Source organism: Onychomys torridus, chromosome X (genome assembly GCF_903995425.1).
Source record: "Onychomys torridus chromosome X, mOncTor1.1, whole genome shotgun sequence".
NCBI classification, from domain to species: domain Eukaryota; kingdom Metazoa; phylum Chordata; class Mammalia; order Rodentia; family Cricetidae; genus Onychomys; species Onychomys torridus.
In genome coordinates this window covers 31651217-31678593 of record NC_050466.1, presented here as the reverse complement: position 1 = coordinate 31678593, position 27377 = coordinate 31651217, and the positions used below count along the sequence as shown (strand labels likewise).

Below are 27377 nucleotides of genomic sequence, written 5' to 3'. Positions count from 1 at the left end.
CTTCTTTTTTAAATTCTGATGACTGTTGCTCAAAAGTCTCCATGCCCTGAATCCAGATTGTTTGCATCCTTAGACATTTATAATTAAACTGACCTCACAGGTATGATTAACTGCATGGATTCCTTGCCACAGACTGTCCTTTGACATTTGCTATCTTATGAACTTTTTTTCTTGGAGCTACTAGAGTCTTTGAATCTTCTTGATACCTGATTTGACCTGTTTGACCCTTGACCCTGAGGCCCAAGAGACTCTGTAGTATATCTTGACTAGAGTGATTGTAACCTAACTTAGGTACCTTCTGTTCTCTATCTTGATATCACTCCCGTAAGTGGGAGAATGATGATTTTGGCCCCATACAAGGAGACACCTAATGACAGTGATGCATGAGTTGTTCAGCTGACAATTGAGTAAAGCATTGGCAAGATCTCTTTATATTTTTATTTTTGCTTTTGGTTTAAATCCTTCAAGTATGTTTTAAAATTGAGAAAATAATTTAACTTAGTTTATCCATTTGAAATGATAAGAAAATAAATTGCCTCTTATTAATATAGATTTTGTGATCATCATCTTTCTCTGGGATGTTCATTATACATCCTTCCAACCACTACCTTCCCCTCCACCCCTCATTCCATCATCATTCTTTTTGAGGGTGCTGCCTCTGCTGTCACCATTCACTTCTTTTCATGTAGAGATGACATAGCTAATGATGAGTGGTATCCAGGGCCATGCAGTTTGGCTTGTACGGGCCAACATGGCATATTCTTTTTCTTATTTTTTTGATTTATTTATTTTAATTTATATCTCTGAATGTTTTGCCTACATGTATATGTTTGTGATTTGTAGCCAGGGGAGGAGGGACTCAGAAGAGGGTCCCTAGAACTGATGTTAGGGTTGGTTATAAGCCACCATGTAGGTACTGGGAATCAAAGCCAGGTCCTCTTCAAAGGCAGCAAGTGCTCTTAACCACAAAGCTACCTCTCCAGCCTTAATCAGACTCTTTTTAAAATAAAAATAAAAATTTGCCTTCAATTAGAGCTGCCTTTGTTTGTGAAGAATCAGCCTATGATGATGGAAGCTAGTAAGTTGAGTGTGCCTGAGATCAGTATGAGAACATCAAGTGCCTAGTACACATAGGATGCCATGAGAACAGCGGAGATATACCCTTACCTCAGCTGCCTGTATAAGGAGAAGTCATGTTTTCAGAGAGGAGAATGAGCTGTGATGGTTCTCAAGCGGATATGCTTTGACCCCCTCAAGTTTTCAACATTTCTGGTCACTTTATTTTATCTCCCATTTTAAAATCCTGTTTTCTCTTGACGTGACTGATAGTTTACTATTTATTGCATTTTAAAAATTCTGCTTTCATCCTTCTGTGTCTTTGTCTTCCTTCTTTATCCCTTTTTAGATGCTTGGTCCTCTGCTCTTCGTTTTTGTGTTCATCTCCGGGCTCTATGCTGTGCAGGCAGCCTTAGTGTCTGTAGTTAAAACTATCAGGTTCTAGTTTGGAGATCCCAAGGATGTTTCTGTAGTCATCATTGCCAACCTTCCATTCCCACCAGTAAAGAACCAAGTCATAGAGGATAAGTATGTTATGTGTAAATAAGAAAATATCATAAGGAAACTCACTTATATATAATTGGGTATTTTATTTAATGCTAAAAATGTTAAACAGAACAATTCCTGGCCATGTTTCCACTTTCAATTAATGTAATACCACTTTTGTCCAGATAGAGACTCCTTGTTATTATCTTGGACTGTTCCATCACTATCATTTTTCTGCCATCTGCCTGTCTAACTGAATGGAATGTTTTCTTGAAAATAAAAAAAAAATTAGAGCTTCTTCTAGTGTCCTAAGGGTTTGTCTAGTATGGTGATTTGAGAGGCGGGGGTAAGGAATGAGAGAGAGAGAGAGAGAGAGAGAGAGAGAGAGAGAGAGAGAGAGAGAGAAGTTGGTTATTTACTAGAACTATCTAACTCTAGGCAGTTATTTTTATAACCCTAAAGCAAAGATGAAGTTCATAGCTCTAGAAACAAATGACTAATGCAAATCTCTACTCAGCTTTTACTTCGGGTAAATAGCTTAATTGTTCTGTGTCATTTGCAAAATGGAGATAATTGTAATTTTTAATGTTTGATTGTTCTGATAAAATGAGAAAAGACCATAGTGCACTTAGCATTAGCTGGAGTCTATCACATCACCCCAGTCCAGATTCAACGCTGATACTTTCTAGATGTCTCCATTCTTATCATTCAGTTATTTTTGTTTCTAGTATGGGACCTTTAGACTCTGAAGATTTCTAATGTTCCCAGTCCCATTTTCCTAACTATTTTCAGAATTGGAAGACAACCATAAAAATATTTCTGTAAATGGGAATGGCTCAGATTTAAACAAAGGTAAGACAGAGCATCCATTCGGGCACATCCGTGAGGTAGCTTCTAAAACTCTTCTGTGCTGACTTTAAGAGGCAAAGGCAGCAGATGATGGTGGCACACACCTTTAATCCCAGCACTAGGGAGGCAGAGGCAGACAGATCTCTGTGAGTTCGAGGCCATCCTGATTTACATAGTAAGTTCCAGGACAGCCAGGGCTACACAGAGAAAGCCTTTCTCAACAACACAACACAACAAAAACAAAAGCAATAACGACAAAAAAGAGGCAAAGGCAAGCAAGCAGCTCTGGATTAGTCAGATTCAGGCCATGTCAGAAAGAGGTGTCAACAGGCTCACTTGTCAGTTGGAGGAATAAAATCATACTGGATATCCTGTTTAATACCCCATTTTTCTTCCCACTTGACAATATATCTTAGTTGTATATTGTCAAGGAACACTTTCTGCTTCATAGGCAGAGTTAAAAGATGAACCCCAAGGGACCAAGCACTACACTATAAGTTCCATGAGACTAACCTTGACACTATGGAAAAAGGGGCTGGACATTTGATGATTTCCCAATAGTAGAAGACAGGAAGGAAAGGCAGAAGGAGGTTTTCTAAGAACTCATAGATCAATGTGTTTGTTGATTGCCTGACCTAAAGTATTTCAAGCTTTATGAACTACTTGCTAGGACAAATCAACATCCTTTAATGCCAACTATAGGGCTAGTTCTTCTCTAAATAGTTACATTATCCTGTCAGGACAGAAAGAACTGTAGAAGTACATTTATATGGAATATAAGGAAACTGAAGCACTGAAAGAAAAACAAATTTTCTTCCAGGTTATTTCATCCAAAAGGACATAATGGGCATCATTTAGCTGGCTTGTGTGTGAGCACTGGGTACTAAAGTAAGATTGATTGTATTTTTCTACACATGCTTCCTAAAGAAAATAAGTCATCTTTGTACTTATGATCACCAGAAGCTTAATTTTTCACTTTTAGAGAATGACTACACTAGAATTAGAAGCTTACTTTGTCTGACCTTTTTAGTGTTCATAAAGGCAACCTTGATTTATGATGCATGAACCTCGGTCTTTGAAACCGATAAAAAATGTTTTGTTCATTGAACATGCAAACAAATTACTTTCCAAGGGCTGAAATTTAAACTGACATTAAGCTCCAAGAACATCTATATTTAATTATACATAAAGGCCAGAAAACAAATTGTAACTTTAAAATAGTCCAATTAAGAGAGAAGTCCCACCTATGCAAATAATTTATTTCATGACAACACTACCCTTTTAGTTTTGCCATCATTTATCTGCATTAGCAGCATTGGCTTCCCAGATATTTCCAGGGAAACCCTGAAATTTGAACTCATATTGGAAATAATCAGGCAGCACAGTTCCCAGGGCAGGCTGGTGCTATAGAATCCGGAAGTGTGCTGGCTTCTAACAATGCTTACCTCTCAGTAGGAGGATTACTAATTAAATGCTATCGGTACCCATATATTTCTCTCAGGATGTGACTAAGGGGTGAAAATGTAGTGGGAGGAACACAGGCAGGAAAAAGTGTGGAGATCTGGCTCTTAAAATCTGACCTAGAAAATTCCCTTCTCCACTCTTGTCCCTGGATTCCTCATCTATAAATTGAGAGGCTGGGTTTTGATGACCAATTTGGAAGAAAAGAGGAGGAATTAAAAGGAAAAGCACAAATCAAATAAAAAAGGGCTTGGTTGTTACTAAATACCCTTTGCTTTCTCCCCACCACACACTTGCATGACACATGCGTATGTGCATACACTAGTCCTCCACTCAGTCATTCCACAGTGGGCCACTGTAGTAAGAGCACTAGTCTAGGATCCTGGTGATGTGGTTCACATTCCAGCTATTTCTTGAACTCTTAATATGCCCTCAGGTAAAATTTTCCCTTCTCTTAGTTTCCCTAACTATAACATGAGAATGTTTGGTGCTCAGTGGTTTCCCAAGACTGTATGTGTGTAGACAACACACACACACACACACACACACACACACACACACACACACACACAGAGAGAGAGAGAGAGAGAGAGAGAGAGAGAGAGAGAGAGAGAGAGAGAGAGAGAGAGGGGGGGTGGGGGATTCAGTGCTGTCTAACAAATGTGGCTCTCCTTCAGAACAGAGTTCTATAGGTATGCTGTTTCATTTGCCTCCCTCATGATCCTGATGTGCAGGTCTAGCTTAGCTTCCTGGCTGTCTTGATTCCTTTGGCCATCCTACCACTGCTATTCTGAGATTCAAGTGAGCAGTGTCTGGGTGCTGTTTCAGGTCTTGTCTGTCCTGCTGCTGCTGCTCTAGTGATATGGGGATTAGCTAAAGGCATTTTTAGCATGTCCCTTCCCAGCAGAGTCTTTGCATAGGGAGGGATGTTTGTGTAGGGTGAGAGGGTGGTGGGCACCAGACACGCTCTGTGGAGTCACCAAGTGGCAAGCTGCCAAGACGGCTTTCTAGTTGTCAGCCATGTGACCTTTTCTTGAACCATACAGGGACCTGATTAAATTAATTGATTCCCTGCTTCTCAAAAATCCATTCCCTTGTGGATTGCCTGCTGCTTATCAAGATGTCTAAAGAAGTCAGTGCTTGGTTGAATTCTTTATCTTAGGGAGATCAAGGCTGACCTGACTCAACGAAGAATATGGTGAGGGAACAAGGATAGACTATTGCCTGCATTTCTAGGTCAGTTTTGTAAATGTCGAGCATGTAGAACAATTGTACTTATAGAGTAGAAGTATTCAGGGTATGGAGGGAGCTTGGTTTTTACTTCCTAAGGCACAGTGTTTCTTAGCACAGTGCTCTGCAGATGGAGAGCTCAACAAGTAGAAGGTGCCAGTGTTACTTTTGAGGCAGCTAGTTACAAAGAAGCTCATTGAAGATCCAGATGTGACCTCAGCTGTTCTTGAGTTACACACCCATTCCCATTGCCTTCTATAAGTTCCATGGTCTCTACAATGAAGCGGTTGGACTCCCATTATTCATTTTCAATCTTGGCCCCTCAGAGTTCCAAACAGGAAGACTTCAGTTACTCTGCGTCAACACTCAGAAGTCAGGGCTTCAGAACATAACTCTCATTCAAATTATGTTCTAGATCTGGGCAACATTCTGCATACCTATAATCAGCAGCATTCAGGAGTTATAAGCAGGAGGATTACAAAGTTGATTCCAGCTAGTGCTATGTAGCAAATTAAAGGGAAAAATAGTTTATTATCAGCAGTTCTCATGCTTGTCTGCCTCAGGACTCCTTTATTTCCCTCCTCCAAATTATTAAGTACTTCAAATTGTTTTTGCTTATATGGGATATAAGTATTAATATTGCCAATGTTAGGATTTAGAACTAAAAATTTCAACAACATGTTTTAATTCATTTTAAATGAGGATAGTGCACTTATTAAATGCTATCACAAATAACACAGAAATGAGTTATATGAAAAACACATTTGAATAACAAATTATTAGCAAAAGGTGGTGCTTTACATTTTGCAAATACTTGATATTTGGTTTCATAAAAGATTCATAGGCTTTTATATAAACTTATTTCTTTGATCTGATGTGATCTAGGTTGTTTGAGTTGAAATATATGAGTAGAATCCAGTCTTAAACAGACATATATCCCAACACTGGTGGCGCAGACAAGACAGATATATTCCAGGGGCTCTCTGACACACCAACCAAACCTAATTGGTGAGCCCCAGGTCCTATAAACAAACAAAACAAACAAAGAAAACGCCTCTTATTTCAAAGAGTCAAAATGAATGGCTCCTGAGGAATGACACCCAGAGGACTGACCTCTTATCTGCACATATACACACTGGAAAAAAATTGCCTCTCCTAATATGATTTCAAATCTGCTCATCAAAATCTCAGGTTATTGAAGAGTCAAGGATTTTGAAACTGATCTGGATCATCAAGATTCTACCTGGAGGCTTTCTTTCCTTTCCTCTTACCATGTTGAGGAGGGACTTTGGAATTGTGCCTCAGTCCTTCCTGGATGGTAAGAGGTATGTCATCCTGACAGTGACAGTTTCAGTGCCTGAAAATAGCATGGAATGGCTTGAACGATTTAATGGCATCTCAGAATGAGGCTGAACAGCCCACAGAGTGATATAGACTGCAGGAGCCACAGATTCAGTAGCCATCCAGCTGTCTGATCACTGAAGGAGAGAGACAGGCCATAAGGGCAAGTTTCAGTGATATACTCACATGCCATCATCTTGAGAGCTAGTTATTCATCATTATTATTTATTTCCTAAATCCACATCACAGCCAGTGTCAAATACCATGAGATTTAATAGCCTGCAGAACCCACTGAAACTTTGAATTTCTCATGGAACAGAGAAGGCAGCACTATTCCTTTCTTTCCTTGCCATAGTCGGTATTGATTCTGTGACATTTCTCCCCTATATTCATGTGGAATTCTCTGGCCTTGGTTCTTACAGCCAAGAACCTTCCTCTCTAGGTTCTCTGCTGAACTGGGTGCTGTGAATCCCATAGGCAAGGACTGGAGGACAGTTCCATAACATTCGAGTGGACCTGCTTACTCCAGCCTTTAGAATAAAGACACTCCTGGACTGTGGAGGAGAGGAGGACCCCTACTCCCCTTCTGTCCTTGTTTGCTTTGTTTCTCCTGCTGGCCTAAGCATTAATTAAGAGGCCCAGATCCAAATGCCCAACATTATAGCCAATCATTTGGGCTAATTGGGTGTCTCCAATTTAATGGAACTCTTCTCTGAGAGTTAAGAATAAAGCCAATGCTCTGGGAGAAACTGAAATCTTGTACAATACTGATGAGAATGTAAGATGGTACAGCTGCTGTACAGAAGTGTTTGGCAGGTTCTCAAAAAGTTAAACATGCTATTACCATATGATTCACTGTTCTTCCCTTAGGTTTAAATCTAAGAGAAATGAAAACATATGTCTCTACAGCAACTTGCATATGAATCTTCATAGTGGCATGAAGTGTGACCATGCAAAACACAAACAACCCAAATACTCAGAAGTGCGTGAATTGATAAGCAAAATGTGGTGTATTCATCCAGAGGAATATTGTTCAGCTTTAAACAGGATCAAACTTGTGGTATATCCTACAATGTGAACCAATCTCAAAAACATTATGCTAAGTAGTGAGATATGCCATATTTTAAAAGGCCACATTTTATGATTTTGCTTGTATGAATAATGTCAGTAGGCAAATCCATTTAGACAAAAAAAAAAAACATTTGTGGTTGTTGCACACTGAGTGGAGGGGGAGATGGAGTAACTGCTTACTAAGTACAAGGTTTCCTTTGAGGTGATTAAAATGTTTTGGAACTAGCTAGAGGTGATAGCTTGATAATATATGTCTATTCTAAATCCCAAACTTTAAATCATTCATCTTATATTGCAGAACATGTATAAAACCCACCTGAATTCTTGACTACTGTCTCTTTCCTAACTGTCTTCTCTCACAAACATCTGTGGAGTCAGGAACCCAGTTCTGAGCTGTGAATGGCAAATGGACACAGCATAATTTATATGTATTTTCAGTAGTAATGCCTTGTTGGTATAATTGATTGATAAATAGTAGGAGGGGCAAGGAGGAAGAGAATTCTGGGAGATGGAAGGCTGAGGCAGGATGCTGCCAGCTGCGAGGAGGAGAAGCATGATGTAAGATACTGGAACTCCATGAGCCAGCCACATGGCAAGGTATATAGAAATGGGTTAATTTAAGAAATAAGAACAGATAACAAGCAGCATGCCATGGCCATACAGTTATAATCAATATAAGTCTCTGTGTGTTTACTTGGGGGATGTGAGTGGGAGAGATTTGATCTGACCAGGCAGGACCTAGGCCAGATAGGACCAGGAAAACTTCAACTACAATGTCTGGTGGAACTACCCCTTATAATGCATGGTTTCCTATTCTTCTAGCTTCACTGTGATATCATGGAAGACATGGGTCTTGTCTAACTCAGTCTTACAATCCATGTGCCTAAACTTTCCTAGTACATAGGAGACATCCAATAGGGTGTTTGATGAATACATGAATGAATGAATAAATGAATGCATGAATGGGTCCATTGTATTTATCAGTCCACCTCTATAATCATAGTGCTAGTAATAATTGTAGCCCAGGATGTACTCAGGATAGTTCTGTTGATTTGATAAGGAAGTGAGGATAGAATTGTTTAGACCCATTTTATGTCTTAAAATTTTGGATATGGGGTAATAGAGCATTTTGGTTATGGAAAGGAAGGAAGGAAGGAAGGAAGGAAGGAAGGAAGGAAGGAAGGAAGGACAGGTGTAATGTACAACACAGATGAACCTTGAAATGAATATGCTAAGTAGAAAAGACTGGTCACAAAGGGCAACTACTACCATATGATTTTTATTTGAAATGTCCCAGAAAGACCAATCTGTAGCCTGGAACTACATTTACGGCAGTCAGGTCTGGGATAACAACCGAATAGGACAGGTAGATCCAAGATTTCAAGGATTTTTTTTGGAAATGAGAAGATGTTTTTGATGATGATTGTATATTTCTGTGAGTACACTGAAAACCACTAAGTTGTATACTTCAAATAGATCAATTATATGGGAAACAAAACTATCAAGCTTACATATATCAGAAGAAGTAGAAGATAAATTTTGAATCAAAGGGAGATACTTCGTTTGGAGAGACAACCATGTAAAATATAAGGTACAGGCACAAAGGGCTTCTGTAGAGAAAGGTCCTTTTAAATTGGGCCTCCTATGGAGGAGTAGCTCTTGTGTGTTTCCAGATCATGACCCATCTGATGAAGGCTTAGGGCCAGAGTAGCTTAAAGCCAGAGTATGAAGGGCAACTGCCAAAAGTTGGGTTGCTAGAGATTGATCATAATATATGTCAGTGGGAAACCAGGATTTGATTTTCACAAAACCAGCTCCCTGGTGCTTTCTGCCTGGACTGTGATATAGAGCACTCCCCATTTAGATGAGGAAGAATAAGCAGGCCAAATGAGGGGCCACTTCTGTAATTAGCAAGTCAGCAAGTCCAACTTCAAATAAGCACCACCAAATTACTCTTCCATTCTTTAGGAATATGCTTAGAATCTTAGTGTTTGTCAGACTCTGACCTACTACCTGGCTATCACTAGTGAATGGAGGTGGGCCTTCTTGCACCAGTATGTATGGAGATATTCTGGAAGTATCTCTGGATGCAGATGTCATCTAGGTCTCTTGCTTTTCAGTATGAAGACACTCTGACAGCATCATCCTAGTTATCTGGAAACTTGGATACCATGATCAACATCTCATGTCTTGGGGAGATGGCCTTAGCAGCCTGAGGTGGCACACCAGTTCACATGGGGGTGGTTAAAAGGCACTTTACTTGTTACTTGATAGGCTGTTGGTGGCATCTATTTTCCTTGAGTCCAGAGAATAAAGGCTGCCCAATGTGTTCTCAAAAGGCTCAGAGCAAGGCACTATCCAAGGCTCCATTGGATCAGCTTCGTTACAGAAATTATGAAGTCAAACGTATATAAAAATTCAATATGGAGGCACTTCTTTTGTACTAGGAATGTAGCTAAAGAGAAATGATTTGGTTTCATACTGCTTTTGTGAAAATCCCACAGTTGTTGGAATGAGCGCAACCTGGAAGCTTCCTTCTCTGTGTGTTCACTGTGCTACACTGGGCAAGGTGCTTCATCTCTTCAAGGCTCAGTTTCCTGGCCTGAGCAAGAAGTTAGGAAAGAACATCTTACAGTTACTGTTAGAAAAGAAAGCTTGGTCTTCATTCCACAACCTCTAATCCCAGCTTCCTCCTGGCCCTTTTTCTCCTGTACCTCCCTCTTGCAGGGACAACTGGAGTTTTTTTCTTGTCTTTTTAAAAGAAAATGTTTGTGCTTTTTGAACTCCTAAACTAAAAGTCTTAAAGGCTAGGAGACTGGAGGCCCATGCTGAACTCTTTGAACCTCCATAGATCTTTCTCTCTCTCAGAGGCTATAAATGAAGAGTTTGGGTTTGATGGTCTCTTAAGGATACCTTCCTGTTTTAGTAAGTTTAAAATTAAGTTGCTATCAAGTTGTTCATGGCCTGGTTTGGCATGCTAGTGGATGGACCCTGCCATTTAGGACCAACACCTATTATTTTCCAAGGCATCCACTCATCCTTTTCCCATAGTAATCACACAAGGCTTTTTAGAATAAGGCACATACCCTTCTTCTAGCCCCTTCCCTATGCACATTGGTATTCTTGCCCTACATTTCTGGATTCTGCCTCTCCACTATAATCATATTTTTGTGTTGATAAAAATATAGGAACAATAAAAAAAGGCAGGTTTATTCACTGTTCCAGAGAGACCTGACCCACCTGCCAATTCCCTTTCCCTGAAGGTACCTGGCCCACCCACAGCCACTTGATTTATGTTTCAGGCACAATACAGCTCTAGGGAAGATTTACACTGAGTTCTCATCTAGTCTCCTTGTGTTCAAGTGGTTTGCACTCTATCTTGGAATTCAAAATGAAAAACAATCCCTTCAGAAGCATGAAGAGAGGCATACATGGAAATACTTTCAAGTGTGCTATCCTTAGCTCTCAGTGGAAGTGTTCTATGCCTAGCATGGTTATATGCAGTGGCCCTTTCAATATCAGGGCTACATTGAGACAAGCACAGAGTCTAATATCAAAACATGGTATTTAAGGCTGGCAGACTGGATATTTCTGTCCTCGTGGCTTCACTAACTATATGACCTTGAGTAAGTTGCATTCTGAGGCCCGTCTACCTTCACTGTGAAATGAAAATGGTGTCTACCTTACAGCATTACAGTGAAAGTAAAGTCAATTTCGGGTAAGACAACTTAGTGGCTAATGAGCTTGGGGACAGGCATCCTGTGATTCTAAATTTGAATGAAGACTCTACCACTTACTGTGCTAGTCTCTCTGAGCTGCGTTTTTCTTTTCTTTTTTATTATGTTTTTAATTGCATCTATTTATTTACTGTTTGTTTGTATTTGTGCATGCCAAGGTCAGAGGAAAGCTTGAGAGAGTTGATTTTCTTCTTCCTGAGATAGGTCCTGGTTGTCAGGCTGGCTGAACAAGTGCATTTTCCCCTGAGCCATCTCAACATCTCAACATGTGGTTTTCTTATCTACACAGTAAGTTTGTCTTTGTCTGGGTGAAATAGTTCCTGGAAAACCATATAGTGTCTGTCACAGAGTAAGTACTAGTTACATGTTATTTAATGGTGTGGATGTTATTATTTGCCATCCAGGGATAAGTCCCAGTAATTCTGGAAAACATGTGTTTCTCTGGCAGATAATGCAAATGTGGTCTGTATTTTGTATTTTGGCAGACAAAGGTACTGAGTATTTTTGGTCCTGGTTTTGCCTACAGCCCACAAAATTATTAATTAATCATTCAAAAGAAATGCTGCCATAGATAATGCAGAGAAAAATCTGACTAGGAGCACACTATACCTGCCCCACCACTTATCTATCTATCTATCTATCTATCTATCTATCTATCTATCTATCATCTATTTGGTTAGTGGAATAAAATCCCTTGATCAAAAGCAACTTACAGAAACTCACCAGAGGGTGAGTCCATAATGACATGGGAGGCATGGCAGCAGGCAGCAAAATAAAATAGTACTTTCTGTTTGGCAGGTGTGGTTGTGTTTAATCAGAGATGATGTCCACCTATAACCTCATGTATTCAAATGCTTCGTCTGTGGTTGGTGGTGCTGTTTGAGGAGGTTATCGTACCTTTAAAGATTTTTTGGTTTTTGTTTTTTTGTTTTGTAGTTATTTAGAGAACAATCCCCGAAATGTGTTTTTTTGTTTGTTTTTCACATTGGAGGAAGTACGTCACTGAGGCTTTGAGGTTTTATAGCCTCACTCAGCTTCCACTTCATTCTCTCGCCTTCCTAAATGTGAATAAAGACATAATCTCTCAGCTCCCAACTTATGCAGAAGGCACTAGCTGGGTAAGTGGAGGCAAGAAGAACAGTGGCATATCCAAAATCCTTGTCAGAGATGTTTTTAAATAATAATGAAAACCATTACCCAAATGTTTCATTTACTTGATCCCATGCATCACATCTTTGAAAACATCTGAATAAGGTGATGTAGCTAGCTAGCTTGCTTGCTTCCTCCCTTGTAGTTAGAGTTTTCCTGCCTGCCCCACAGTCAGGATAAATCTTTCTCACCCGCCAGGCCCATAGATGCTCAGACCCAACCAAGAAAGCACACAGAGATTTACATTGTTTACAAACTGTATGGCCATGGCAGGCTTCTTGTTATCTACTTCTTCTATCTTAAATTAACCCATTTCTGTTAGTCTATACTTTGCCACATGGCTTGTGGCTTACCAGTGTCTTTACATGTTGCTTCTCATGGCGGCGGTGGTGTCTCTCCTCCCAGCCTTCTACCTCCCACAATTCTCTTCTCTGCTTGTCCCGCCTATACTTCCTGCCTGGCCACTGGCCAAACAGCATTTTATTTATACAGAGTGATATCCACAGCCCTCCCTCCCTCCCTCCCTCCCTCCCTCTCTCCCTTCCTTCCTTCCTTCCTTCCTTCCTTCCTTCCTTTCTTCCTTCCTTCCTTCCCTCCTTCTCTCCCTCCCTCCCTCCCTCCCTCCCTCCCTCCCTCCCTCCCTCCCTCCCTCTCTCCCTCTCTCCCTTCCTTGCTTGCTTGCTTTCTTGCCTTCCTTCCTTCCTTCCTTCCTTCCTTCCTTCCTTCCTTCCTTCCTTCCTTCCTTCCTTTTTCATGAAGACTGTTGGATTATTAAATTGAACAGATATTTTATGGGTCGTTTAATAGTTGCTGCAGATCACAAAGGGCTCCCAATTTTGTTGAAAAAAAAATGAAACTGACAATTTGAAGTAACCAAAGAAGAGGAGCTGGGGTTCAAACACAATTGCCAGAACACTTGCTCACTCAGCTTCATCTCACAATTAACTCTTTGTTTTGAGACAGCTAGAATGAAGTTTCCAATCAAATCCACTGTTCTCACCATGATTTTACTTTGTCAGAAACCTAAGTCCCCTGATGAAAAGGAGTGCCATATATCTAGAACGCACCATCCCATGAGTCTGATCCTTTTAGAAACTTCTCTAAACATTTCTTGGGAATGATCTCAATTCTCATGTTAGCACTGGCTAAATGATTACTTGTTAGGGACATTTTTACAGTCCCTGTGGTGAAACATGCTAACATATTAATGAAGCAATTATACTCCATGCTGGCAATTTGCCCCACTTTTTGTCTGTGTCAACATAAAATATTATGGATACAATAAAGTTGTAGTGCCCTGCATCATTGACTATTAAAGATACAGTGGAAACCTTTTTGCTGATTTGAACTGGTGCTAAACTAGCATGCATCGTGGATCTTCCAGACCAAAAACTCTTAAACGTGGATGTAAAATGGGAGGCAATGACCCCAAATGTTTCCTAATATTAATTTTATATTACATTCATATTGCAAATGGCTTTTTCGAGTCTTTCTTACAATGGATGGCAAGCCTGTTATACTTGGGGAAATTTCTAAGGGACTTGTGGTTCTTTCCTTTCTGCTGAAAAATATTCATGTGAACAAATTGAGAAACATACTACTAGGTCCCATCACATAACCCCAGATGTTTACCCACAGGGAACTCTTAAGGATTGTATGAAAATAGTTGCTAGATTTTAACTGATGAGTCAGCTTGTGTCTGCATACTTATTTTATAACTCACACAGGGGTCCTGAATCATGAATGCTAATACTTCTCAAGAAGCTGGACGTCTGGTCTGTGTCCTCCACTTTATTTGGTTTTGTTTACTCCATTACACCCATTTTCCTGCTTTGAGAAAGACTAAATTGTTAAACAGGTGCTGTAGATGCCTTCAGATGGTCAAGGGCAAGTTAAGAACAAACCCATTTCCCACCATAACATAAGAATTCTGTTCCCCAGGTTCTTAATTGGATCATCACTAGAGGGCACTCTTATGATGCCAAAATGGAGGAAATTTACTAAATTCTGGTGTGTGAGAGTGGGAGTACTGGGGAGGAAAAAGGAGGGTGGTCTGCCAGGAATGCAGACACTAAACAGCTGAGAGCAGGCATCTGCAGCTGAGAACTGACTGATTTACAAGCAGCAGAGAAGAAAATTCTTATTTGAAAGGGGCTGTGCAGCAATTTTTCTCATCAGATCCACTTTGTTTCCAAAACATGATTGGTGCTTCAGCAATAAAGGGCCCGGGTATTTGGCATTGTTCTTCAAATGAAGAGAATAAAAGAATTGGATTGATAATGAGTGAAGTAGTCAACGTAAGTTAGCAAGAAGCACAAAAAGGGTGTTTATAAATTAACAGCTACTAGAGGAAAAAGAATGAAACATCCCTGGTGTCTTTTGTAGTTGTTTTCCAGTCTTTTGCAGACCTTGGTCTTTAGTTGTTCTGAAGTGTGGTGTGACTGTGTCTGAGAGAAGATGCTTGCTTGCTACCTCTAAGTAGATTCTAGTAGACACAGTATGAGTGACATACTATTAAGATAGGTCCTGGGCTTCGCTCCACCACTACTCTACTCTGTGGTGAATCCCAGTCCCCAGAAGGATATCAGTATTAGGGAAAGATTGAGTGACTCCAATAGTCCCTAAAAGATGTCATGCAGTCCTTAGAGTGTCTCTTTACACATCCTCATTCCAGGGATAGATCCATAGAGACTGAATCTAGACTTATGGTAGTCAGGGTATGGAAGAGCAAGTGGATAGGGCACTCAGATCTAAAATGTCAAAGGTTAATAGGTAATGTTGAAATATCTTTCGGTATCACTTGTTTATAGCAGCCATTTGTGTTCTGATTCAGACATGACGTAATAGGCATCTTGAGATAGGTGCTGACTCTTTGTTTTCATTACAGATGGCAATGAAAGGATTTGCCACCCCCAAAACACTGATGTGTCCATATTACTCACTTTTTAAGTTTATAGCTCACAACAAATATAACCTCAGAGATGTAACATGCTAAGTCATCAATAGTGTTCCTTAAATTGGCTTAATATGCCCAAGTTAGGTATCTCTTCACTTGTGCTCCCAGTATCATAGAAATTCTTGGGCATGGCCATGTACAGATGCCTGGGGACCTAGTGAGCTGTCTGAGGATCTGATAGGAAGAGTAGACAAGTGAGGACCAACTTGTCTACCCAGCCTTTGGCATGGGGGTCTTTTAGAAAAATTGAGTTTTTCTGTCTACTGTTTCTGTTTATGAGACTTGGGCTATTATAGTTCATGGGAATGGTCCTGACTATGCCAAGTTTATCACAGAGTCTTAGAATATTAGAGTGAATAAAGAACTTGGAAAAGGGAACTAGTCAACTAACTTCTCTGATTAGGAATGGGCTTGTCAAAGTTCTGAGCCAGATAATGGCAGGTCTGGAATGAAGACCTTAATTATTGAGTTCTAGTCCAAGCTTCTTTCTGTCTCCTTATACTATATAGTATTTGTTTCTCCCTTCCTTCACTGAGTGTAGGGAATAAGCAACCAGTAGCTGTGAATGAAACACATCACTATAAGTAGATCTGTGTTATGCCTTCTGTTATTAGCGGCTATATTTTAAAAAAAACTTCATAATTGTCAGAAGGTTGAAGGTAAAAATCAATGAACAGTAATTACTGTGGTTCTAAAAGGCTCTTTATTCCTATTTCTGTTGCCCAAATTAAAAAAAAAAACAGTTTGAAATCCCTGTTGGCTGTCAGAAAATAGAAAGACACAAGGATAAGTTTGGAAACCAACTTGAATGTCTTAGAGAAAGGGAGTTACTGTGAAGGGAACAACCAAAACAAACTCAGAGGACTTCACAGTTGTGGCAAAGGCTAGGCCTTGTGGAATAAAAACAGATCCTCAAAAAGCACAATTTAGAAAGGCTGACCTGGATTGTAGTCTTCTCAGGCCAGTCATGAAGTTCCCTGTCTGATACAGTGTGCATGATTCCATGTGGACTTGGCATAGGCTGAAGAATAATACAAAGTGGTCAAACACAAATTAGGGCACATCTCTCCACTATACTAATAAATGTGGTTGATTTCACCGTGGCCATTGACATAGAGGTCTTTTTGAGCATGGTTTTGACAACTTGGTTCTGTTCCCTGAGAAAGATGACTCAGTGACAGACTTGGGAGCTATTTCTGTGGTCTGCCTCAGTAACTATCATTTTGGACTGTTCTCTTATCTGGTCTTCTTCCTGGACAAAAAGTTGTTTGCATGTTGACTCTGATTCTTGTCTTCTGCCACAGGGTTTCTGTGTATAATCATATCAAATCATTACAGGTAACTTGAGAACTACCTTTCTGTACTCAAACTCATTGATATGCTTACAAAAGGCACCAGGTTTCTGCTCAGATTGGATTACATTCTCTTCTAAAGGAGCATCACTCATAACAATATATTTTGTATGTATCTCAAATATCATTATGATTACAGACATTGTACTTGTCCCATTTTGGAGGCAAGAGAGTTGAGCAGGTAGTTTTCAAATGTTTTTGCAAATTTTCCATCATAAAGAATCAGCCACTTTGTATATTTAAGTAAACAGAGCTGTTTTCTCGAACAGAATGATCTTTGGCCACATTTCAGTTTGGACACTGTTGTTTTGGCTATGTCTCATTTGCTTGTTGTGAATGCAGGAGTGCTGGGTCTACCAGTGGCAGGCTGTATTGAGGAAACAACTAGAGATTAGTATATTTTTCAATTAACACAGCTCAAAAATGGAAGGTAAAGGATTAGGCTTGATAATGAGTGGGTTAGAAACCAACTATTTCATCTCCTGATTCTTCTCAAGAAACACAATGGAGAAGATCATCACACAAGATCAAATGAGTCATTGGGAAAATCAAGACCACAAACCAGGGATCCTGATTCCTGGGCAAGAGCTCCTACATTGTTATTCTATTTTGCTTTTCTTAAGGTCTTGATTTGGGTCTTAATATCAAAGTGAATTGCTTTAATTTTATTTCTGAAACCTTAAGCAGCAAACCTAATACTATAAACACCAAAGAAAGTAGATGCCGTAGTTTGAGATTCCTAGTTAAAATGAATCCCCTCTGAAGTCATTTTCCTCAGTGGTAGAGGCACTTCTAAGTGTCCCAAACTCCAGTGAAACAGGCCCCATCATCCATGCTCAAGCAATCTACCCCAATTAAACTCAGAGGGTCACAGTAAATGGCATGAGAGTAAAAATGGTTGTAACTGGGGAAAGGGGGGCTCAACAGGATAGATAGGATGACAAGAAAGAGCAGTGGGAAGAATCTAATAAAATATATTGTATACATGTATGAAATAGTTGCAAAGAAAAGATGAATTCCTCTTTAAATTTTCAAAATCTCAGATGCTCTCACATTCCCATTATTCCAGTGATGTGTTTTGAATTCACTTCCCTCTTTTACTTTCCCTACTAACTTGCCATTTTTAGATAGTTATTAACATTTGAAGGTTGAGCCCATCTCCTTGAACTTAGCTCAGTATCCAAGTCTCCTTTGTTTTCCCAGGTCTGCTGTTGTCCCAGGATGGGGCTTGCTGAGAACTAATGGGTCTCATCTCAGCAGGCCACCTTGGCCACCTTTTAGAGAAAACAATAACAGTCAGATATGGAACTGAGCTATTATTGACAGTGCTACTGAGAGACTTCCTGTTTTCACAGCCTTTCAAAATGCCAGCATGGGAGGCTTATGACAGACTTTGGGAAGGGTTTTTAAGGGGAAGAGACCATAACTTATAGTGTTCCTTCTATAATCAGAAAGCAGTTCTTATACTGCAAATGTTGACTGTGATGCCATTGGTTATTTTCTCCATACATAAAGAAAAGAATAAATAAAACCAGGAGAAATGATTTCACATGTGGTATATTTCTGGAAAATTCTTATTTCAAGCATATGACCCACAAAATATTCCATAAGATTGCAGAGCCTGCAGAAAGGAAGGGTTTTTTGTTTGTTTATTTGTTTTATCCACTGCTCTATCCTATAACAATTCCTGGCACATAATGGATAATAAATACAGTTTGAATGACTTCATGATTAAAGGATCTTTTTAAAGGATTCCATTTGAGAACTATCCCAAAGAGAGAGTATGTGTACATTTGTATAAAATAAAATTTGAAATTAATTCCTTTTCTTCTAATCATTGTGCATCTCTTTCTCTCTCTCTCTCTTTAACCTTTCCCCCATGGACTTTGGTCACTTGCAATGACTCTCCACCCATTTGATTGGTGTACCTGTAACATCTTTATGGATCATCATTGAATACTGCACGTCTGGCTGTCTGGACACCCAGGTAAGGCAGTGAGCTCCATAAAATCCTATCAGTGCAATCATTGGGAAAATATTAACACATATGAGGGAACTTTGCCTAGAAATAAAAAAAAATGATATTCCGAAGAGATAATAGCTCCTGATTGAAGCTAAATTTAAATCAGCCCTGATACAAATCAGTAAATCAATGGAAATATTTACATCATTTTGAGGATTTCCATTAAGATAGTATAATAGAAATTATGGTTTTAGAAACTATGGTATATTTTGCTTTGGAATTATCTGGAGCTAAAAAAAATCATCACATGGTCTTGTTTTCATTTTTTTCTTATTGCTGTTTTTGTTAGGGGTTTTTGTTTGTATTTTCATCCAAAGTTGTATTTTCTTTGTTCACCAGACCAAGTGTGGTAAAAGGGCTCCCAAGCTGTCTTCATTTATAAGGATTTTATGTCATGGGGCAGAATAGTATAGTCTAAATTTCTTCCTTTTGTGGCTGGAGTGGAAGAGAATACATTGGGCTTTGAATATCAAGCTAATTTGTGGGGGTATCTTGTTTAAAAGATGTAGTGTCAGAACTCACTAGGCATATCATGTTGGTTTCTCATAACACATGTTTCCCTGGCAGTTTTAAGAACTGAGAAGCAGGTAAGTGAGGTCTAACCATACCATGGACTCAATATTTTTAAAAATTCACCTACTGTTTCCCAAGTGAGACACAGACAAGGCTCTGCTACAGGATATGCTATTAAAAGATCTTAACTCTCCTCAGAATCCTGCACAGATTTTTAATATAAACATAAAACATTTTTATATCAAAAGACACTTCCCCAATAACAACTCAGGCCCTTATAACATTTTTTTGTGCACAAAAAACTGTAAAAATTTATAATGGTCCTTGTTACGGTATATTTAAAATCAGAAAGCTAACTGAGTCTCATAGTGACCTGGGTACAACTTCAGAGATGCTGTTCATATGAGAAGTTCACACATGTGAGATTGCTTAGTGGTTAAGGAGCTGTGATCAAGCCTAAAGACCTGAGTTTAATCCCCTGAGCCTACAACTCTTGCAAATTATCTTCTGACCTCCATACATACACCTTGGTGCACACACACAAATGCAAATGCAAATGCAAAAAAAACCCCTAAAAGAAGCTTACACTGAAGAGTTAATGTTTTGTGAATCCTAAAACTTGTATTATGAGAAATATCTAAGCAAGTTTTATAAATGGGGATTTTTAAAAAAGATTTATTTATTTATTATATATACAGTGAGTGTTCAGCCTACAGACCAGAAGAGGGCACCAGATCTCTCATTGTAGATGGTTGTGAGCCACCATGTGGTTGCTGGGAATTGAACTCAGGACCTCCAGGAAGAACAGCCAGTGCTCTTAACCTCTGAGCCATCTCTCCAGCCCCAAATGAGGAGATATTATTTACTTACTTTGATGGACATCTTCTGTTTGGGTGACAGTCACTATAGAAAGGAATTATTTTTCACTGTGTGTGTGTGTGTGTGTGTATGTGTGTGTGTGTGTGTGTGTCTGTCTGTCTGTCTGTCTGTGTCCGTATATACATGCATGCTTTGAATTTTCATCTCATTTAAGAGTATAAGCAAAGTCTAAAAGGTTTTTTTCTCTCTCTTTTATCCATGTTCATACATTTCCAATGATGTGAAAAATCTCTCCTCAGTACTTTCAATGAGCCGTTTCCATTTCATCCATGCTACAGGGTTAGACTTGGTCTGGGTTTGGGTTTCTTGGCTTTTGTCCTTGCTAACTTTGCCACTGCCCCCTGGAGAAAGAGAATGAAGTTAGTTGAGTGGTAAATCCATCATTCCATGCCAACAGCAATGCAGAAGATTGGTTATCAATGCTGCCATGCTCTTTTCAGCCTTGTGATTTAGAATGTCACCATTTGCTGGAGATGAGCTAATGGGGAACAAAATGGGAAAGCTACCCATGAACTATTTCCTTACAGTTTGGGAAACTATAAAAATATGATATCCAAGCAAAATGGATATTTTTATTATTTTAATTCTTCTCTTGGCAAGCTCTTGCTATCGATTGGTTTTACTGTTCCTTTAACAGGTGGAGGATATTTCAGATTCTAGATGCAACCAGGTAAGTAACAATGTATTTTTAGTTTAACTGAGTCTGGGAAAGCTAGAAAATAAATAGACTCTGCAATAGCCTGCCAGTTTAACTGCAATGCAAAATAGTTATTTTTTTTATCATAGATACTTGGCTTGTTTTAGTTTAAAGCAGCATGTAGTCTTGGGTATAATGGCAGATCCCATTTGGAAGTGGGATGAAGATTTAGCTTGCCCCACCACTCCTGAGAGTTAGCTGAAATTGGATGACATAGAAGAGTGTCTGGGTAAGAAGATCCCCACCATCAACCAAGTCTTTACAGTGCTTAGGCATGCATGCCTCTTCCTAAGTCAGATGATGGTTTACAAGACAATTGAACCAACATTTTCTATGGGGTTACATGCCTACAGAACCATTGGACCAACATGCCTATGGGGTTAAAAGGTAGAGTAACCTCATTGGCAGTAGGCCTTGGTCATATGAACCCTGCTGGAGAACAAATCTAACCAAACACAAGAAAGTTATTTTCTGTGGGAAAGAAGGAACAATAAAAATGCTCCAGGAAAGTACCCACAGTTGCTATGGCTGTTTCATATTGTCACCAGTGCTGAAGAGGTTAATGAGAATGATAAGCCTTCCCCCCATCAATGGCATACTCTACTTGCTTGGCATTTTTTTCTGAAGTTATGGTGTTCACCAGTTTTGTATTTGGCTTATTGTAGGTTTATTGGCTCTAGAAATATTTACCAGTGCCTCTGTTTTCTTTTCCTGCCTACCTATACCTCTCCCTGACTAAATAAGAGTAGGAAAGTGATGAGCTCAGCATTCTTCCACTAGGACAGCCTCTTGTGAAATATATTAGATGGGCCCTCTGTAAAATGACCAGTTTATTTTCATGACTTTGGCTTCCATATTCTTCTTAGTATCCTGTGGACCTATCTGACAACTGAGAAGAAGAAAGTCATCCTTTGACGCTATAATCAGTTTTGAACTCATTGAGATAAAAGGTATAGATAGATATCAACACTTCATCACACATTACTATGGGAGAGTATTTAAAAGATCATAGATTGGATATGTGTCCTCATGGCAAGAATATTACATGTTGCTACTGCCTAGAGCAGTAACTTTGAACAGATCCGATTTCCACTATGAGATTTGATTTACTCATCTGTGAATAAAATTTTGTGGATTATTATTAGGAGAATAGTCAATAACATAGGGATTATTTTCCTTGTAATTACTTTTACAAGATAAGTATTGATAGTTTCTATTCTCTTTGTGCTTTGAAAGTTCCATGGTAGCACCATTCTGACATACTCTTCTTTTTACCATGGTGCTGCTCAGCTGGAGCAGAAGTCGTCAGAGCAACCTTACACACAGTCTTAGTGAGAAAGAAAAGGGATGTGCAGGTGGCGAGATGGGAAAGAAACAGCTTTGGTAAATATTGATGGGGCCATTTTTGAATTCTGGTGGACCGAATGAATGATGTATGAAAACTGTTTGCAGGGCTAGCATATTTTTCAGTCACTGGTAAAATAATAAAGCCACAATTCATTTGGTAATCCTCATTGTATATTCAGTTTTATAAATGTACAAGATTATGATTACCTCTGCCTCATAATTAACAATTTGCCTAAGTACTTGCTATTATTTGGCTGTCTGAATGGATTTTTATAATCCAGAGGAAGAAGGGAACAATCAGTGCGAGCCACCCCAAATGCCTAGTATTATTGCTCCACACATGCACAATTAGCAGTGATACTAATTGCTTTAGACCAGAACCTCATTTGGTTTTCTATAGACAGCAAAACATTTTGTCACTCATTCACTCACTTGCTGTCTCTCCTTCTTCCTGATAACCAATTGGATCTTCTAAGATCTTTGTTGGGTCACAGGTAAATTGGTTAGTTGGATTTCCAGTATATCCTTTTGTATGGCATTCTCAAGCTTCTAAGTATGTTAGCAAGGACTGTTTTGACCAGCCACAAGTTTAGTTTTCTACTGTTGTAAGGACTAAAAGGATGCTGGCATGGCAACCAGTTCTGCTGCTGCACCTCATTCTACGCCCCACCTCCCATCTTGAACATTATTGCCACTCCATCTGAATGTGAGAATTGTCAAAATTCAAGGCCAGACCAGGCCTTTTCAGAGCATGCTGCCAAATTTCCCCCAGTTACCTGATGCCTTTGAATGTTACTAATTTGAATCTTAAAAACAACCACCTAATCAATGATGCCACACTTTAAAAACAATTCAAACCACTGGGAACTATTGTAGTAAGTACATTTGAATGATAACAGGTTGTTTTGCAGTCACATAGATTTGAGGGTTTTTTTTTTTAAGAACCCAAAATATAATTATTTGAATATGTCCTCATAAGGTTTACCTAAATATAGCCTAAAAGTTGATGGCGTATGTGTAAAAGGAGATACTCAATGCAAAGAGCCTGATAAATACTAAGAGGTACTTCATCAGTTTCAGCTCCCTTCTGCCTAAGCATAGCTATCTAACTAACATGAGTGTAGAGGTGTTAACTTCAGTGGCTGACAGTAGGGGCTTTGAGTTTCAAGTAGAATTCGGTACCATCCTAGCACTACCATGGTCTAACTGTGTGACCTTGGGTAATTTATTTTACCTTTGCTGGCTCTGGTTTTCTCAACTGCAAAATGTAGTGACTTCTTAGAGCTATGATGAGGAAGAAAGTTAAGCCATGCACAGAAATACTATGCACTGATTTCAACACACGGGGAAGAGTCAATATGCAACAGTGGTTATTAATGTCATTGTCTGGAATACCCAGTACCAATCTTATTCTTTACTAATGCTTAATCTTCTGATGCTTTGGGATCCTCACCTGTGTATCTTGCATGCATCCATGTGTGGCTGGTCTTGCACACTGTCCACAGAACCACACTGGGAAGATGGCTTTTCCCAAAATTTATCTATGACCACTGTTTGTCAGAATTTGAAGGCTGCCTCTTAGCTTCATTCAGGTGGACATCTGGAGATTCCTGCACCTGAACATAGCTTCTTTTGCTGAAAAGTGATCACCATTTATCTTGATGTGTTCGTAATATTCATTAAGTTTGCTTTGTTGGGATTTCTGACACACACACACACACACACACACACACACACACACACACACAGAGTACACTAGTGCATGTACATAACCATGTGCATGCTCCCTCTTCACCTCTTTAAATGTTGCAACTCCTGAGTTCCTGTCATTGATCTGCATCTTCTCTCTTGCTATGTCGTCTCCCTGGGTAATTTCATCTCTTTACATGGTGGTTTCACCTTTAACCCCTACACTAATGATTGCCAAACTGACATCACCAATTCTTAATTCACTCTGGAGCTCTGGGCTAACTCCAATTTCAAAATGCCTGCTGAGCATCTCCAGGGCAGGATATCCTAGGAAGCTGAAAATGTAGTCTGGCTTTTGTCATACCCTTAGGAAAGCAGATGGAGGCTTCAGAAGTATTAAGAATTAACAAAAAGGAGCAAGGGTGAGATATTAGCCTAAGCAGAAGTAAACGAAGTTTAAGTTAGCAAATCCACACAAATGGGCTTTCAGGGGAAGCATGATGGATAAACAAGGTTTTTATGAACTGGAGATGCCAACTGGGTCCTTAAAAGTTGTATGCTTTTTAGGGAAAAGGGAACAGCTTTTCTGATATTAATTGAATTCATTTTTTTAAGGTGCTGAATGATTGGCATGTTTGGATGGAATGTTAATTAAAAGCATCTTTCTTGGGAAACAAATGGTTATTGTTCCAGAATTTGGTTATTAAAATGCACATGTCAAAGGGAAGAGTGACCATATGGGAATTTTGAGAGTACTTGAGTGCATAGACATACTCATAGTCTGGGTCAGAGGTGTCTGAGATGTTGTTTGTGAAACTAATTTTTGTGAGGCAAGGTCTTAAGCTGTAGCCCAGGCTGGCCTGGAATACTCACTTTTGTAACCCCAAGCCAATTTAGAACTTGCAGCAATCACTGTGGCTCATGAGTTCTGGGATTGTAGGAATGAACTACCATGACAAGCTGCAAAGAGGTATACAGAATTATTTCCTTCATTCTTTCAAGAGTTATAAAGATTTTTCTCCTTCATTCTGTGAACATTTATGGAAAAAATGCCAGGATCTCTGTGAAGGAATGAGACTGTGAATGCCATACCTATAAAGGCTCTGTCCTTAGATGCCTGATACATTTTCCTTTAGTTATTTGCAGAAACACTGAGACTGTAACTTTGCTGACCATCTTAATGACCAGAGGAACTTAAGGGAAATAAGACAGATCCAAAGTGGAGGAAAGATGTACATAAATTCGAATTACAAATTGATTGCTTCCTTTAAATTTAGTAAATATTGAATTGCTTTGGGGTTTTACATTGCAAGTGGGCTCATCAGTGTTTCAGGCCAGATGAATGATTGTGTCTAACCCTAAAATTTAATTAGAGCAAGGGGATAGACAAATCTTGGTTAATGTATGTGCTGTCATTAGGAAACCTGGCTATAAACAAACTCCTCCCCTGGAAACTATAATCTCAGCACTGCTATCATTACTAGAGAATACTATCTTTTTTGGAAGTGTGGCTCTACTCTGCAGTCCCAAGGTACTTCCTCTGTCTTATGCAGTACATGAAGGCCAGCTTAGGTTCCAAATAGGTAGAGATCCCTGCCCTCACAGTTGTACATCATGTTTCATTTTAGAGCTCTGCATGGCTATGAGTTTGCAGGTCTCACTTCCAAGTGCTCTTGTCGTAGCTCTGTATGTCAAAGTCTACTTTGTGGCCCTTTCAGATGCCAAGATCCAATCTCTGCTTGAAATGTTACAGCTTAGGGATATTATGGATATCCCACAGCTCTTGCCTGTAGCTCATTCCACCATGCTCTTCAGATATTACATGCCATGGAAACTCTCATAGTAAAACTATGTATAAATTTCTCGTGTTCTTATTTCCTTTGCCTTGAATTCATCAGTGCAAACACTGATGAATTAGACACAGTATCTTATTCTCATTGGATGTCAGAACAGTAAAAACTAAGTCCTGAATTTAGCGTTTAATATCTTTTTCTCACAGATCTAATCCACCCAGTCTAACTTTTTATATCTTTCTTAGATTTGCTTATTCAATGTATATGTATTGAGCACTTCACATGGTCTGAGAAAGGCAAGCCCACTCCTTGTCCTTATATTCCTTATGGAATGTCTGTATACCTGGAAGCAGGTGCTAGAGGCAATTAAAGCTGAAGTATATGAATATGCTAGTTCTGGAGAGTGGCCAATGCCATGGAAGAAATCGAAATTGGATAGAGAATGATCAGATGAGTGGGGAGTGGTCAGGGAGATGAAATTTGCTCCTTTCATTCCCTCTGCCTCATGCTTTCCTGGCTTTGGTACCAATTCTCATTTCCTGCTTCTGCCCATTCATTCATTAGCAACATAGCCCTCAAGTACAGCCCAGCATAGTTCCTGGTCACACTTCTGCTCCATACTTTTCTTGTCTTTTTCATCATTAGAATTTGGCCATATCCCTCCTTTGCTTATTATAGAATATGAATGATCCTTCTAGTCTTTTAGGGATACTTCTTTTTATCAATTTGAGTGTTTTTGTTAATCAAAGCATACTGCCTATTAAAAGAAAGACAGAAGCATTCAAGGTTACAAAGCATTTGACTTTGTCTGTTTGCGTTTGTAAAATAGCCCAGGCTACTTTCTTTAAGGATTCTCCTTTCCGCTCCCAAGGACTGAGATTGCAAGTATCTGCCATGCCTAGCCTTTCCTTTGTCTATTTCTGGAGTGGGAAGAGCCCCAGTTGGGAACTGGAAAACTGGAACTGTGATTTTAAGTATCAAAACTTCTTCTCTCCCAGCTAATTTCTTCATGAATAAAACCAACGTTCAAAGCATATGACCCCATAGTGTCTTCATAGCTTGAAATGGTACAATTAGTTGTTTTCTGAGATATGGACCAAAATGTCTTTTCAAAATTTGGTTTAATTTTGTAAAGTGGATATGTAGGGACCAATTTCCCAGTGTATCAGAACTGCTTAGATTAAACATACATTTTCTGGCAAAAGCCAGCTTTACAATTCTTGTAAATGTCACGGGAAGTCAAAACACTGCTTCTGGTTCTAACCTCTGCTAGCTAGGGTGACAATTCAGAGCCACCAATACAAGTGTCAACTTCTTTAATGTGACTACCTGAAATCCAGTATCTTTCCAGTTTGCCCATGGGGAATCTTCACAAAGAACCAAACAATAGGGATATAAGGGACTAAATTAGAAGTGGACTCCCATATGATATAGCATCGGTTTTGCAGGCCAGTGATTCAGGTATCAAAAAGGCATGTATTCATGTAGCAATCTTTGTGTCACATCCCTGGGCACTCAGTCCAATTTCAGTTAGGTCCTGAGCTGAGAGTTAGAAAGCTTGCCTTCTCTGACTTCCATGAAGCCTTAGGATAATAACTTACCTACGTACATGCAATTAATTAGATGCTGGACAGGCGCCCAGTTCAAGTGAATCCTGTCTTGTACTTTGACATATAGTTAACTATAGCTGCTTGTTGTGCTTGCTCGTTTGATTGCCATTGATGTTTGTATACAACTCTGTGTGTGTG

The 27377-nt window shown here is 39.3% G+C and overlaps 1 protein-coding gene across 4 annotated transcripts in view; it reads left to right on the top strand.

Annotated features, from left to right (window-relative positions):
- The window catches only part of Hs6st2 (heparan sulfate 6-O-sulfotransferase 2), a 279069-nt gene that overhangs the window by 175450 nt on the left and 76242 nt on the right, over positions 1 to 27377 (top strand). For 2 of the 4 annotated variants that reach the window (XM_036175228.1, XM_036175231.1), the window contains exon 3: positions 20741 to 20773. The exons of the other annotated variants lie outside the window; for them this stretch is intronic. In XM_036175228.1, coding sequence (XP_036031121.1) covers positions 20741 to 20773 — 33 coding nt within the window. The remainder of the gene's footprint in view (positions 1 to 20740; positions 20774 to 27377) is intronic. 4 annotated transcript variants of the gene reach the window in all.